The 15,445-nt window shown below is 37.2% G+C and overlaps 1 protein-coding gene across 4 annotated transcripts in view; it reads left to right on the top strand.

Annotated features, from left to right (window-relative positions):
- MACROD2 (mono-ADP ribosylhydrolase 2) overlaps positions 1–15,445 on the top strand; it is an 846,867-nt gene that overhangs the window by 257,978 nt on the left and 573,444 nt on the right. For all 4 annotated transcript variants that reach the window (XM_058802883.1, XM_058802881.1, XM_058802884.1 and 1 more), the window contains one exon: positions 5,069–5,185. In XM_058802883.1, coding sequence (XP_058658866.1) covers positions 5,069–5,185 — 117 coding nt within the window. The remainder of the gene's footprint in view (positions 1–5,068; positions 5,186–15,445) is intronic.

Raw genomic sequence — 15,445 nt, 5'->3', positions numbered from 1 at the left:
AAAAAGACTATATGGATTCTTGAAATGTAACACAATAAATCTGCATATGTTGTTTACATCATAGCTTCACTTTATTCAGCCTTGCACACAAGGTCACAAAAGAAATTTGGGCCTTATTATTCCTGGAGGAGTTTGTATTTTTTGCTGTGGTGTTAGATTACCTTACCCTTTTTATTACCATCTGCACTGCAAGGCTAGTTTTGCTGAGGTTATTTTTTTTTTTAAGCAGCATCCCATGATACCCTTAATTCTGTGTTTCCTGTGCTTTTGCTTCATTTGCAATTTTAAGAAATTTTCTCCAAGAAATAGATTTGTTCTAGATTGTATAGCACTAAATTAGATAGTATTTTTACTATGAAACTTTAACCCTTTAATTCTGGAACACAAATGCAATTGTTTTACAATAAATTAGGAAAGGATTTCACCTGTTAGTGTCCTTCAGTGTATAGGGAGAAAATGGTGTCCAAGTTTACATATTTTTGTTTAACATGATGTTATTAATATGCTGCCCTTTTGCATATGATTTTTATTTTGATACCTGACTTTGTTCATGTATTTTAAGCAATTATTTTCAGCTGACTTCTGTGTGCAACCAATGCCGTTGACTGCAGTAAGTTTGGAAATAGTTTTTCTTCATTAATGGCTTCTGGTGAATTGTTGGGAGAACAAAGCACTGTCCCTAGTGGCTCCTGAAACTTATGGAAGCATGCAATGAAATAGCTATTATTTTTCATGAAAAAAAATAAAATTAGAGTGCTACTTTTAATAGCTTTATACAAGCATGAACAGCTTGAACTATAGAGAATGAAATTAATCTGAAGTTTCTTCAGTTGTTTTTCAGCCCTCAAGATATTGTTCATGTTTGTCGGTCTACAAAATTGAGATGCCCCTTCCATGTGCTTGTCCACCCAAGCATGATGAAACAATAAATACAGAAACTCAGTTTTTCTGGGCTCTCCACACATGAAGGCACTGGGTAACAGGATCACTTTTCAAAAGACAGGTCGACCTGCATCCAGTCTTTGCAGTCATTCAAAAGCCAAAGTGTTGTGTGCTATTTCAGAGTGGTTATGGGACCTCAGATTGTGGGGTTCGGTTTGTTGGGATGGGAGGCAGAAGGGAAGAGGGTGTTCTGCACCATCCTGTAGGTGTTTGCTGCTTCACCGGTGGCCCGAGGCAGGACTCAGTGCTCTCAAAAATCCTTTGAAGTAGCTTGGTTTATAAGCCTGAAACTCATTTTAAGAAGCAGAGTACCAAGGGGGATGGTTAGAAGCCCTCTCTTTAGTACCTTCAAGTGTTGTCAGTTGATCTGCATGCAGATCAGAGATTGGATTTCTTTCAGTTATGAGTGACAGTTTTGTCTGTGGGATTTTTCCAACATCTTGCCCGTAGACCTTAAATGGCAGGTCACTTGTGTATGAAAATGACCCAAAGCATATCTGTGTGATTTCCATAAACCTGAACAAGAAGGCAGCCTCTAGAAGAAAGGCACACTGTGAGGCAAAGTGAGGGCTTTGAAGTGAAATCATATTTTTTATTGGTTGTAGAAAGCAGTGATGAAGCACAATTCCTTGTCACTGTCATGTGATATCAAATCAGATTTGACTGGGTTTTTCAGCCAGTTGTACAGTGAGCAGTGGGATATGGTTTAATGTCTTCTAGATCTGTTTGGAATAATGCAGATGAGTATCTATGTAGCAAACTGAAAATTGAAAATACAGATGAAATATCTGAAACAAATATGTCGTGGGTTTTTCACTTTGCTATTAATTTGGCAGCATGCCATTATTATAGTGTAAATTTCTTCATCATTACTACAGAATAACAAAATGCCTTTGACCATAATTTTTCCTTTCTGAGGTTGTTATTATCTGTAATTTCCACTAAGTTTCCCTGTTAATAGTGCTTGTTTCTCTATGCACTGATGTTACAAGTTGCTACACACCTCCAGAAAACAGATTATCTCATGTAAATATTTTGTACATGCCTGTTCCATGTTTCTTTTTTCTTAATTAATATGTCTAAGACATATTGTAGCAGAGGCTGCAGAATCATATTTAGATTTGTCAATCTACTCTACCTTGGCAATTACCTTACTTTGTGTTATTCAGAGTGCTCATATTTGACAATACATTTCAAAATAGTTCTGAAGTGAATTTATTGTTTAAAACATAGAATATTTCTGGCATGAGTTATTGAGTTATGAAATAAAAAATGCTGCATCGACCAGAGGTCATCTCTATTAATGTATTTAATGAAGTATGATAGGAAAAAGAGAGTATTATGGAAGTTTTGGGTGGGTTGGTGTTTGGTTTTTGAGTTTTGATTTTGTTGGTGCTGTTCTCCCCCTTCCCACCCCCCCTTTCATTCTTCCCTGTCATCAGTCACTGAAGTATATCAAATGCTAATTTCTGCTTTTCCATCTAAACCTGTCTGGAGTATTCAATCATTTTCTCTTGTGCCACCTTTATAAGGGAAGTATGCATGTCTACTTGTTCCATTCTGGCAGATGTCTTCCATTTTCCTTGTCATATGTCAGGATTGGTTGTGATAGAATTGATTTTTCTCTGTTAAGAATTCAATTTTTTTTTCATTATTCTTTCATTCTTCTGGAGCTTCTTTGCTTATAAAGGTTGGACACAGACATATGGAATCAGGAAACTACTGATAGACCATCTTTATCATAGCTGTATTTGCATTAAGAGCACCCTTCCTACATGAGAGGGGTTATAGATGGGGAGCTGGGATGTCCTGTGTGATCACAGCTGCTCTGACACATGGAATGCTCATTTTGGGTATTTTAATCCACCACAGGTTTGAAGTGGAAAACTGTGCTTCCACTTCCCTGGCAGAGGTGATGGTTTCCTTCTGCAGGAAGGAAACCATCCTTTCCTTTCCTTCCTTCCTTCCTGCTGTTTGGCTGTGCTCTGAGCTGGACTTAGGCTCAAGTGAGTGGAGTTTGAGCAAGAGGAGGTTGGTTTGTGCAGTGGAGAGAGCAGAGCAGCTGAGCCTTGCACAGACACTGCTCAAAGGCATGTGCTGAACTGCTGGGGACAGGAAGGACCTCAGGGGTGGGAATGGTTGGTCAGCCACCAAGCAGATCCTTGCATGGGCTTGAGTCCTTGTCCAGTATTCCTAAGGGCTTCTTCCTCTGTAAAGGATCATGGAGAAAGTGCTAGTCCTAAGCATCTGTGCTGTTTTTATTTGGCGTTTCAGGAAGTGCTAAGGTTTGTAGAGGTTGTGGTGGTGCTGCTTATAAAATTATTTTGAGGTTCCAATGCATACTTTACTTATCCTGCTTGGTTAGGAAAAGCATTTAGTAATTAGGTTAAAACAATTAAATTGGATATTATGTGCACAGGATAGATTTCAAGCATTCTTTCTTCCCTTTACAAAACATTTTTCTTGCAGTAGCATCTTGGAGTCTGTTGAGCAGAGATTTTGGCTAAGTTAAAAACAGAAGTTCAGCTGAGGTAGAACAAGAAGTCTTGGTGTCTTGGGACAGGGAATGTGCAATGTGCTTGCAGCTGGTGGCTTGGCATCCATGGTGTTTTCAATAAATAATTTTAGAAAGTTTTGTTGAAAGTGCAATATCACGTGATTCTGTAGTTTTATATTTTGCTAATATAAAGTACTACAGAAAACCATTGTGAAAACCAGTGACCAGGATGGGCATGGAGTATTGCAAGGAACTGCTTATCCAATTTTACTGCGTCACCTGAACATGAACTCTGGTATAGAACTCCTCAGAAAGGACAGTCAGGTTTTTGACGCTTAGCAGAAGAGTTTCATCCATTTGAAGATGTTATCTGTCTCCCCACCTGGGGCTGCCTGACTTGAGGAAATACTCAACACCTCATAAAACCAGTTATGGCTTGAAGGTGGAGAGGACATCTCAGGGGGAAGGAATTTCCCCAGTGGGCTCTGCATGGTTGGTGGGAACACTGAGCGCCATGGGTTGCCCAAATGGGAGCCTGTAGAAGCTACACAGCTCCTGCTGTGACCTGGTGATGTGAATCTCTTAAAATCCCATCCCCCCTTGGCTTTCCAAACCTGTTCTGGTTTAACTGCTTCAGACATACTGCAGGGCACAGCTCTAAGTCGGAACTAGTTAAATCTGAAATAAAATCTGAAATAAATCTTAAACTATGTTCATACACACTCTTCCTTTCTTAGCTCTATAAGTATTTGTTTAGCCTTTATACTTGTTTATTTTACCTTTTGAGTTGATGTTGTAGTTTATGTGAAGATTATTTCTTCTAGTTGAACTCCATAGCTGCTGCTGAATCAGGGCTTTACTCTAGTGAATACGTTCATGCACACACCGCTTCCTTTATTATTTTCTATCCTTTTTCTCAAACTTCTTGCTATAATTACAGTAAATGATTTCTTGGATTGCATGTTGAGAGGGCAGAATTGCTGTGCCAGCAGCCTTGTTTTATTCTTTTGCTGGCTCCTGAGGGTAATAAGATCTATGCACTTTACAAATTTTCTTGCATACTTAGCTGCAATTGCAGCCTTAAGTAATTATTTTTTAATTAACTCCAAAATATTGCATGAATACTGCAAAATTAAAAAAAAGGTGAAAATTTAAAAGCACAGAAGTAGGTATTTCTTTCAAAACAATAAGCATTATTTCTTGGTATTTTTATATAAGGCATTAGTAGCATGGTGACATTAAATGACCTGCACAGTTGTAGAAGTATTAGAGGTATGTTGTAAAAGAGTTTGGCATTTAGATGGGGATCAAATTATTTTCATAATTTGTCGTAAGAATTTCTTAGAGCCTTCAGTAAGATCCCTTTCTAATACTGAAACTTCTATTCTACTTCACATTTTCTGGATGTTTGCTTTTCAATTAGCACAAGTTGGCTAAACATTATGGTTTTGCAAAACTCACTGACTAATTCTATCAAAAGAAAAAAATGTATATATTTAGATATCAACTTACAGATCAGTTGGTCTGGGCTGTGGGTGTAAAAATGGGCAGTAAATGTTTATGACCGTGAGTAAAGGCAACATAAAAAGTGGCTTTTAATAAATTTTGGCTTCTGGGCTTGTTTTGCAGTGGATGGCTGCATTCACCGAGCTGCTGGGCCCTGCCTGGTTGCTGAGTGTCGCAACCTGAGCGGCTGTGAGACTGGACAGGCCAAAATTACCTGTGGATACGACCTACCTGCCAAATGTAAGTCAAGCCTTCCTTCCTTTTTGTCTCCAGCACGTGCTGCTGGTGTGCACGGTTCATTTCCCTGCAGTCTAATTCAACGGGGTATTCATTTTACACAATTAGCAGTGGGACTTAATTAAGCATGTTCTGTAATAATGTCTTCCCCTCAAAGCAATTCAGGCTTTTCTAAATGATTGTTTCACCTATGTTATGCGATGAAAACTTACATGTCTCTAAAATATAAAGCAGCTTTCATGTTTATTTTTTGCAAGCTAGAACCTATCCTTTCATATGCATAATAAAGGATTGGAAATGCTTTATGAAATATGAACAAAATATACATTATCATATTTAAGTTCCGCGGAGACAGTTTTTTGAAATGTTGCATATTTGATGTTCTTCATGCTGATTCCTTGATTGTAAATACTTTGAGGGCCCAGGAGATCAAAGTGATGTATTGTGTTTTCAGCTGCTGTGCAGTGTCTGATTGGCAATTACTGTGAAGGCATCTGTCACACTTTAGCTTTCGACAGAGTGCACCTCAGTGCTGGATGTTTGTGCACTTTGAAAGTGGAATTGTCAAAAGTTTTCCTCCTATTTCAAGTAGGAAGATGGTTATTTGACTGTGTTGTGTTGATGTTGAGCTTGTCTTGCAAAACACTAACACTTTCACAGCACATTGGTTGACCAGTCCATTATGTGAGAATAAAAAGTAGGAAATCTTTGCAAATTAGGATATTACAGAATGATATATTGAGACATGAAGATACAAATACCAAAAAGCATTGCAAAGTTCATATAACTAGAATTTAACTCTCTTTTTTTTCTTGTTGTTTTTGCGATATGTGGATTGCAGCAGGAACATGGCTCATTCAAAAATATCCAGATCTCTCTTAACTGTTATGTAAAATCAAACCCTGGCTGCAGTAGCAGGTATCTGTCTAGGCTCCTGTAGTCCTTAATGTCTTGGGTAAATAGGAAAATTGTTTTCCCAGTAATTTGTTTGCTCTTCCTATGATGACAATGATGAGAGTTTCCCGTTATTTTCTCAACAGTGATAGTTTCTATGTGTGGGAAAACTTTGCTGTATTTTATATGTAGTTTTACCACATGGTAATGGCCATTTATGAAAGGGTAATTTGGCTAGAGGTCAGGGAAATTGTTCAGGAAAATTCCATGTGGTAGTTAGCTTGGGTTTGTATATGGTTCGGATCATGACCAGGTTCCCATAAAAGGGATTGTTGGATGACACATCATAATTTACTCTTCTGGGGGTGGTTAATGTTTAATTCTTCCCCTTTAACCAAAAGGTAACTCTGGATGGACAGAAAAGCTGCTCATCAGTAGGTGCATTATTCCTCCCATGTATTTTAGTGATAGAAATGAAATACGAAGTATCAAGGCAACTGATATGTGTGTTAGAAAGAGGAAGGGTCATGTCTGAAGTGTGACCTACCTTTAAATCTTGGAGCAGTTCAAGGGACTGCTGAAGTTGAGTTTGAAAAATGGGATCTTGTTTGAAGGCTATAGGAAAATCTTTGTTCTTTGTGTAGGAACAATAAACAAAACAATTAGAAAACCCATTATCACTTGAAGTTGGAAATAAAGCCTGTAACCAGGCATGGGGAAAAGCCAATATTCTTCTTAATCAGTATCCTTAAAAATTAAATTGCATCAAAGCCATGTCTATTTGTATTTGATCATGCATCAACCTAAGAAGGGGAAAGGATTCCTTTAACACCAACAGGCACAGGGAGGGAAACATAGAATTTTCATGCAGAGGCTGAGAATTTAAAACTCTTGATTTTTAATTTTTTTTCCTGAAAATATATTTGTGTTCTCACCAACTGTTGTTTTCTTTTACTTTTGCCTCTATAAGTTTTAGTTTGTGGGCTCATTAAATTAGTGTACCTTTTAAACCATTCATCTGAAAGTGATCAAGCAGTCGAGACTGGTTTCATATTTTTGAGAGCTATAAAGCCACTGGATATCTTTTGTCACTCTCTGTCACTTTATCTTAATGGTATGACAGTTTAACTGTGGGAACTATTGTGCATTTGCCTTTGCTGAGGAAAGCAGTGCTGTGAAAGGAGGTCCAGACTCCCCCATCCACATCTGCTGTGAGGCAAGGTTGTGTGCCAGCAATTTGCTGGAGGTTATGGTTGATTGCTGACTTCCAACTTTCACAAGCAGTTTGCTTTTTATTGATCTGTTTGTGGATAGGGCAGCAACTACAATAATCAGTTAACACTTTTTTGAGTTGTGAATTATTTATTCTATTGTCTGTTCTTCTCGTGACTGTAGTTGGACAAACAATTATAGCAAATGTAAAATTAATTGTTTAGCATGATGAATTGTTGTGTTTGGGTGGGGTTTTTTTTTGTTACTTAACAGAATTCTAAAATGTTAGAATTTCGTTTCCTACTCCTGGGATTTTCCCATTTCAAGTTCTCGATCCTGAAATGCTTTGCTTGGAAACAGTTTGCTGAATTCAGCAAAGTTGCTCTGGGATGCAGCAGCCTGTGTGTGCTGTCTGATGCAGGGCTTGGGCTTCAGCAAGGGCTCCATAGTAAAAAAGGTTTAGTATTCAAAAATTGTGCAGCATATTGCTTTGTTTTATAAATGACTTGGAGGAAGCTGAGATTGTTTGGCACTGAAGGGAAGTTATGCTTTGTTAGGAAGGTGGTAGTTGGTAAATAAAAACCACTCTGGCCATCTCCTTTATGATCTATTGTATTTTTATTGAGTACTTCGCTATATTTACTTAGGTTAAACAAGAACATGTCTGACAAATAAATTCTTCATAGTGGAAAAATTGAAAAAATAATATCTGACTGAAAAATGCAAATATTTAGTGTATAGGCTGGCTTTCTGTGATTTGTTCTTGGTGCATCTGAGTCAGAAATCAGTTTGTGAAGTACACAAGTAACAGCAAATGTTTCGAGAGAGGATACATACAATAATTCATAATTTTCCTTGGTTCCTTATTGCAATAATATGAACAGACCAAGATTAACATGTCAGTGGCCTGGAGATGTTTCTTTATGAACTTTTCATGCCAAAAAGTAATCTGTTTGAAAACAGGAAGGAAGTCAAACTGAGTTTTCTAATTACTAGTTAATGTAACATTCAGTACAGTTTTACAGAAATCAGTGCAATCACCATCTGCCTCCTGTACTGCAAAAGCCTACACAAAGCCCCCCCAAATGCCAACCAAGTTATTTGCTTGAATGCATAATTTGGTTGATGTCATCTATTGTTGTTTTTCAGCAAACAACACCTATGCAGGCACCAAGTTTCCATAGTGCTCTGGAGGACTGAAAAAGGCAGTGCTTTTTGCTCTTAGTTTCCTTTAAAGCTGTCCCAGACTGATCATCAATTATTTAACTTCATATTGTTGTTCTTCATACTTCTGTACTTCATATTGTTGTTCCTTTTAAAGAACAGTTCATTCTAAATATTGTACAGCTGATCTTCAAACACTGAGCAGTACTCTGATACTGACATGCTTTAAATAACAGATGAACAGTATCTGTTTAAAGCTCTACTAATGCTTGTTTTCTTTCTCATTTGATTAATAGTCTCAGTTGGCGCTGCTGGCAGAAAATGGGCTGGATGTAAATTGTGTTTATGGCTGGAACGAGGGGTCCATAACAGCTTTGTGGATTGTTATCTGCTGCAGAGGTTCACTGTAAAAAAAGACCCTGTCAGGACACATTAGAAATTAGAGTCCCATTCTGCCTGGTATTTAACAGGCCTGAAAACAATTGAAAACCAGCACAGGCACATGGCACCCTGACCTAGGCAGGAAAGGACCTCCAAACTAACTTTTTTCTATTGTTGCCAAGTCTAGTAACAATTTCTTTATTTTTCTGAAAAATGTCTGATAGTAAAACTCCTAAATCTAGGAAAATAAAATCTTACAGCCTCTAATATGGGATAGAACCAACCATCAATAAATCTAAAAGGTGGACTTTTGGTGGAGACACCTTGCTAGGCAGTTTCTAAATACAGTGGTTTATGTTCATAATAAATCTATAATATTTAGAAAATTTTTTTCTGTTTGCTTGACATTTTTAGTGCTTTAAGCACAGTCCCTGAGTAAATAGCATATATAGGAAGTCTTCTGGTCCAAGATCAGCCTGGAGTAATATTGTGAATGTGCTCTCAGAGACAGTTCCTGCTGTGAAATAAGTAGTTAGGAAAAGTGCTAGTATTAAACACAGTAGGAGGAATCATCTTTTGAATATGTTTAATCAGATTAAGAAGTGGAGATTAAAAAGTAGAGATTAAAAAGTGTGCTACTGTTATGTAGGCATATTTTCCAGTCTTGAAAAGATGAATATTTTCAGGGTATTATTTTAAAGTAAGGCTGTAATGGTACTGATTTTTCAATCTCCTAATTTTCTCAGAGATCAGTTGCAGAGCTGTAATTAAAAGATTGATTTATGCAGAAATGGAACTCCAAAACTCTACTGCACTACAAAACTGACCAGTTGGAAGCATGGGGTATAATGTTCAAGGATATTTTTCAGACTTCCATAATTCCACAGAGAAATTTGTTTACTTATTTGTATTACCTTACTTATAAAACAATACATGTTTTGTTTCAAATTATTCTAAATTTCTGTTATGTAGGGTTTGAAATGTTGTCTTACATTACTGCCAGCCATGTGCCCAAACTGCATGACACCTCCTGAGAAGGCAAGATATAGCTGGAGAAACACAAGCATTTCCTGAGCTGCAGCAGCTCTTTCCCATCCCTTTAAATCATTGTCATTGCTGGTACATTAAAAACCCATTTGAAAATTAAGCAAAGCAAGTTAATACTAATCAAAGGTCTGAGACCTCTTTTTCTTGACAGATATTTTTCTTTTTCAGTATCCTTTGGGAAAGGTTTTTTTTATAGTTAACAAAACCACTTACCACATATTTGTGTTTTTCTTCTGAGTGGTTTCTGGGTTACAAAGGTTTTTTTAATAAGATCATATTATGTATTTTAAGACCATTTTGAAAGTAAGTGAAGTCATGCCTTTATTTTGTTTTAATTTGATCTAATTGGCTCCAGTCATCTTAATGACCTGCTGTATTCACCATGAACAGTCGCACACGTGTGTGTACTGTCAATGTGTTGGAAGGGAGGTATTAATGATTACTTCTTTGGTCCTAAAATCTCCTTAGATTTTTTACAGTGTTTATTGTAAAGTTGTATGGCTTGTCTCCTCCCACACACCTGTGAAAAGGGAGAAGTTGGGACTCCTGGGGATAATGGGGAATGCATTTATTTACTTCAGCTAAACAAGTTGAAACCTCTCTTTCTCTTCCAAGTCTGTGCAGGCTCTGTTATCAGTTTGGGAATAAAAGGGACAAGTGCTGTAGCTACCAGAGGTTATGAATCAGCAAGAATCCTCCATCACAAGAGTGTACACTCTTTGTCCTTGGATTTGAGCCTAGCTCATAGATGTTTTTTTTTAATGGATAGATTGTTTAAAATTTAATTTGTGAATGGACCCAAGTGTGTGTTTGTCAGTGTTCTCTGCAGTGTCATGCTGTGGTTAACTCATGGCATGCTCTGCTGGAAGCTGTCGTTTCACATCTAATTGTTTGGTTACAAATGTATGTGTTGTGGCTAAAGGAAAGGTTTTACTATCTATCCTCCCTTCTAAATCTAAATCCTCCTCTTCTGGCCATTGCTTGTTGTAGTCTGGTCACTGAATACTGAACTCCAGGACAGAAGTGGGCACTGAGAAATTTTGGAGAAATTTGCTCAGTAATTGGGTCCACCATTGGCAAAAGTACAGTGTGTGTGTTAATGTGTTGTAATAGCAGGCGGTGGAAACCTGATGCCATGAATTTCCCTCCCTGGCTTTACTTCCATAATTGTGGACAGCTACATTTTCTGCAAAGGTCTGATTTTCAGTGTTACTGAAAGCAGCCACAGGACTGAGTTTGCAGGGTGGTGGTTTGGGGACAGCAGCCTGCAGTATTTATCACAGTTGCTTGGCATGAGCATCCAGCACTGTCTGGAAACCCCCTTGACGGAACAGAGAGTGAGTTACAAGGTGTAAACACTTTGCTAATGCTTAACTTATGTGCAAGGTACTCTTTCAAATGTCTCCTAATTAGGTGCACAATAATTTGCTGGAATATGCCTTTGCACACTGGTGCTGTAGAGTCATTCCTCAGGTATGTTGGCACTGGAGAAGGGCGGTGTGCCCCTTAAGGCTAATATATTTTATTTCCTCCATACTTGGATATACTTGGTCCTTTTGACTCAAATAATAAAAAGATGGAAAAGTCTATTGCATGAAAAATAAGCAAAATTCCCATCACTACAGTGAGCTGACAAGGGGAAGGGGTTAGAATGGAGATATTTATACTCCTTTAAGTGCAGTGGTTGCTGCTCCCACTCTAATATGTTCCCTCAGTAGCCAAAGCCAGTGCTCAGTACTTGAAAATTAATCTTTGATGCATGAGATTTTGTCTGCCTGAATTTCGCTTGTCTCATTTTAAATGGTGATAGAAATTGCTTACTGTAGTAAAACACAACATTAACCTCATAGTGTGTTGGCACTTTGTGATTTATGCTGGTTTAGTCTCTGAAAAATATGCAGCCTGTCTCCCAAACCTGGATTTAGCTTATAAAGTGTGCTGGCACAGGCCTGGGGCTGGAATCAGAACACTAACTGCTGATCCTCTATTTCCCTGGAGTAGCAAAAAGGTTTAAAATTGGAGCCCCTCAGAGGTCATTACCTTCATATCATTCCTTCAGATTAATAATAATTATATGATTGTAGCTGGAATGTTTTAAAAACAGTACAGCCTAATTTTCTTTCTTGAAAGCAAAGAATAGGATTCCTTTTTGTGCTGAAACTGCACATTACCCAGCCAAAAATATGACAAATTATTTGCAAATGGAAGTAATCAGATCATAAGTAATAAATAAAGATTTGCTTTCTACTATTTTGAAATAAAGCAGAAGGAATAATACGAATCTGAAAGGTGCTGTGATTTTTTTTGGAGCTCTCCTTCACTTACAAACCTTGCAGTTGAGGTTTAAAGTTGCTAATTTGGTGTTGGGCTTTTTTCTGATTATATTTTGAAGGAATAATACAGACAAAAAGCAGGACTGTTGTGTGAGTTCATCTGTAATGTAATTGCTTTAGACCAAGCTTAAGTAGATAGGATGAGAAGGTTATGTAAAATGATTTTTGAAAGATCTTTGTTGCACTCAGCTGAGGAATTCTGAGGCTGTTCCATGTAACAATGTCTTGGTCTATGTATTGAGGGTTGTTTTTTTGTGAAAACTGAGGCCAAGCAGTTGAAATATTTCTCTTTAGGAAGAAAACAGCAGGTGTGAGACTATAGGGTATAAATAATATTTTAATTGCTGTAGGAAGGAATGTAAATAATGTTAATCAGATAGTAATAAGAAGTAAAATTGGTATTATTTTATATATTGAGGATGTGGTTTCACTGCTGGTGAAAAGAGAACATCATGGAGGATATTTTGCCTTCAAGTATGGGGATGAAATTCATGTGGGTTTTTGTTGCTGTTCAGCACTAGAAATTTGTTCCCCCTTTTAGTTTCTAATAGCAACTCCTTTTTCTTAATACTGCCTTCACACAGATTTTTTTTTTCTTAAGTTTTGTTTAACTTTTCATGCAAGTTGAAGACCATTCACTAGGGATTTTTATTTTCATTTTTTATAATTCTCAGATTAATTTCTTCATTTTTTGGTATTTGTGAGTTTTTGATAATGTTTATGAAGATTCTTGAGTTGCCATCAGTGATTTTTTTTTACCTTTTTCAAACATAAAAAAGCCAAAGCAAGTGATGGAAGGAACACATTTATGTTACTTTATGTCTGTAGCTCTGTGCAAGCTGGTCAGGATTGCAGATTATTTACACCCTTGCATGGCTTGCAAGTGCTGTATCATGTATTCTCCTCTGAGTAGATGGCAATGTCTTTTAGATTATTAGCTGGTAAGAAAAAATAGGTTCTGGATGTGGCTCCTTTTTGGCCATTTACAGACTACTTGGAGAAGTTTTTGATGGTTGCAGCACAGGGTTCTCAGCTTGCGGGGCTTGGTCTGCTGAGAATACAGAGGAGCTTTGGAATCCATCATCTGCAGGCCACAGCAGTCACCTTGATCTGGGATTTAGACTTTTCTGGATGTATCTAAATGTTAACAGAAAACCCAATCTGTGACTTAAAAGACTCATCAGTACTCCAAGAGACTGGTAATAGTTCTAGGACTAGGTTTAGGAGCAAACTGTATTCATGGAAAATCTAATACTCCCAACAAAAACTTTTTGTGCCTCTTTCTGCCCATGTGTTGGTTTGTTGGTGAGTGTAATTTGTATCATATAATTTATGCAGTAAGAAGCTAGAAGAAATTATTAATTAAACCATCACCAACTTTGAGTTACATCTTACATACTCTTGCTTAGCTATTTGTCATGATGTGAAACTCTCTGCTGGCTCCTTGGGAAAGTGAGTTATACTGAATTTCCTTTAACACAGTGGTCTGACTTCTCGTATTTCCTAGTGATAGGTCAGAGAGGTGGACGGAGAAATGTCTGAAAAATCTCATATTTTAACATGACAAGGTGTTGGAGCATTACTGCACTCTTCTATGTATGCTTCCTATTTAGTTTTTCAATAAAAATAGCTGGTAGCTTTCCAAGACTTATAAATAAATAAATACATAAATGCATAAATGTAAAATGCTTTGCAACACTAAAAATAATCTCTTTGATAGCTGATTATAGCTATGTCTGTCTGGAGCACTTTTTTTTTGGTGACTTTCTGACTACACTTCCAGTCAAATTTTATACAATGTTTTCATTATAATTAAAACACGTGGGTTGGTTTTGAGAAAGTAAGAATACAATAAGGATATTGTTTGAATATCTCATAGTTTTCATGGACTGTAAACAACAGGTCATAAGACAAGACTATAAACTGTTTGAAGTACCCATGAACACAACAGCTCCTATTGAAGCAATTTTGTTTTAACAGCTGCATTATTTAATTTTAATCCTCCAACAGAATTGGGGAAGCTCCACATGTGTTTATATGTAACACAATGAGGGAGGAAAAAAACCCTTGAGACTCTGAGAGGTGTCATGGACACAAAATAATGTCATGTTATACATTATTAAGAGCCCTCAGTTTGTAAATGTAAAATGTAATGTAAAAATTCATTATCTGTAAGCCCTCAGTTTTGAAAATCACAGTTCACTCAAGTAAAAGATTGCATTTATGTCAGGTATAATCCTGTCAGAGGTGTAATCTTGTTTAAAACAACTTTTTTTTTTCCACAAAATGAAGCAGAAATGGTCTCAGGGAAGACTTCATTTAAAATTAGTTTGTTGCAATACAACCCTATTCATTAGAAGCTGAAAGTGGAGTTAATGCAAAATTGACTGGGGAGCCATGGATATTGTGGGATTTCTTGCACTTTAGAGAGTTGAACAAAACAAACATGCAAAAGAGGTCACTGTAGATCACAATCTTACACTTTGCAAAGAAAGCCAAATTCTGAGAGTGAGTTTTGCCTTTGAATGTTTGGCCCTAGCTAAAGGAGGGATATGAGGCTCCAGAACTGCCAGATCCATCCCTGCTGTGTGCTTGTTTTTTACAGGATATAAAACCTCCCCTCTTGGTGTGATTTACTGCTAAAGAATATTTATTACCTGCCTTGCTTAAGGACTGTCCCTATGTTAGCTTGGGAATAATTTGGTTAGAAGTAAAGAAAACTTGTGTTACACAGGTTTCCCACCATGGGGAATTCAAAGGCATCAGAGAAGAGGCAGAAGGTCCATGATGGAGATTCCTGAGTCTTTCAGATACATGGATGTCCTTTTGCACCTACACATCCATGAATCCTCTTTCTGTACAGAACTTTAATTTTTCAGTTGGAGTATCTGAGGTTCTCTCTGCATCCCCCAGATACTTTTTTTGCAGTTAATGTAACTTATAACACTTCAAGGTCTCTAAAACCACAGGAAGATTTCCTTTCTGTTTTTTTTTTTTTTTTGTTACTTCTCTTTGTTGTTGGCTTGAGACAATGCTTTATTTAGCTTTCCTACCAGCTGGTTGTGTCAAAAAGAGCAGTTAGTTCATGGGTCAGAGAATCTCTTGTGATCATAGACAGAGGGTGAGGCTGAAAATGAGAAAGAACTTTTGTCTTTTTTTTTTTTTTTAGCAACAATATTTTAGAGGCCCAGTGACCATGAATCAGAAATGAGTAAACATGAATGAGTAAATC

This window comes from Ammospiza caudacuta, chromosome 3 (assembly GCF_027887145.1).
Source record: "Ammospiza caudacuta isolate bAmmCau1 chromosome 3, bAmmCau1.pri, whole genome shotgun sequence".
Lineage (NCBI taxonomy): Eukaryota > Metazoa > Chordata > Aves > Passeriformes > Passerellidae > Ammospiza > Ammospiza caudacuta.
This window is presented reverse-complemented; position numbering and strand designations above follow the sequence as displayed.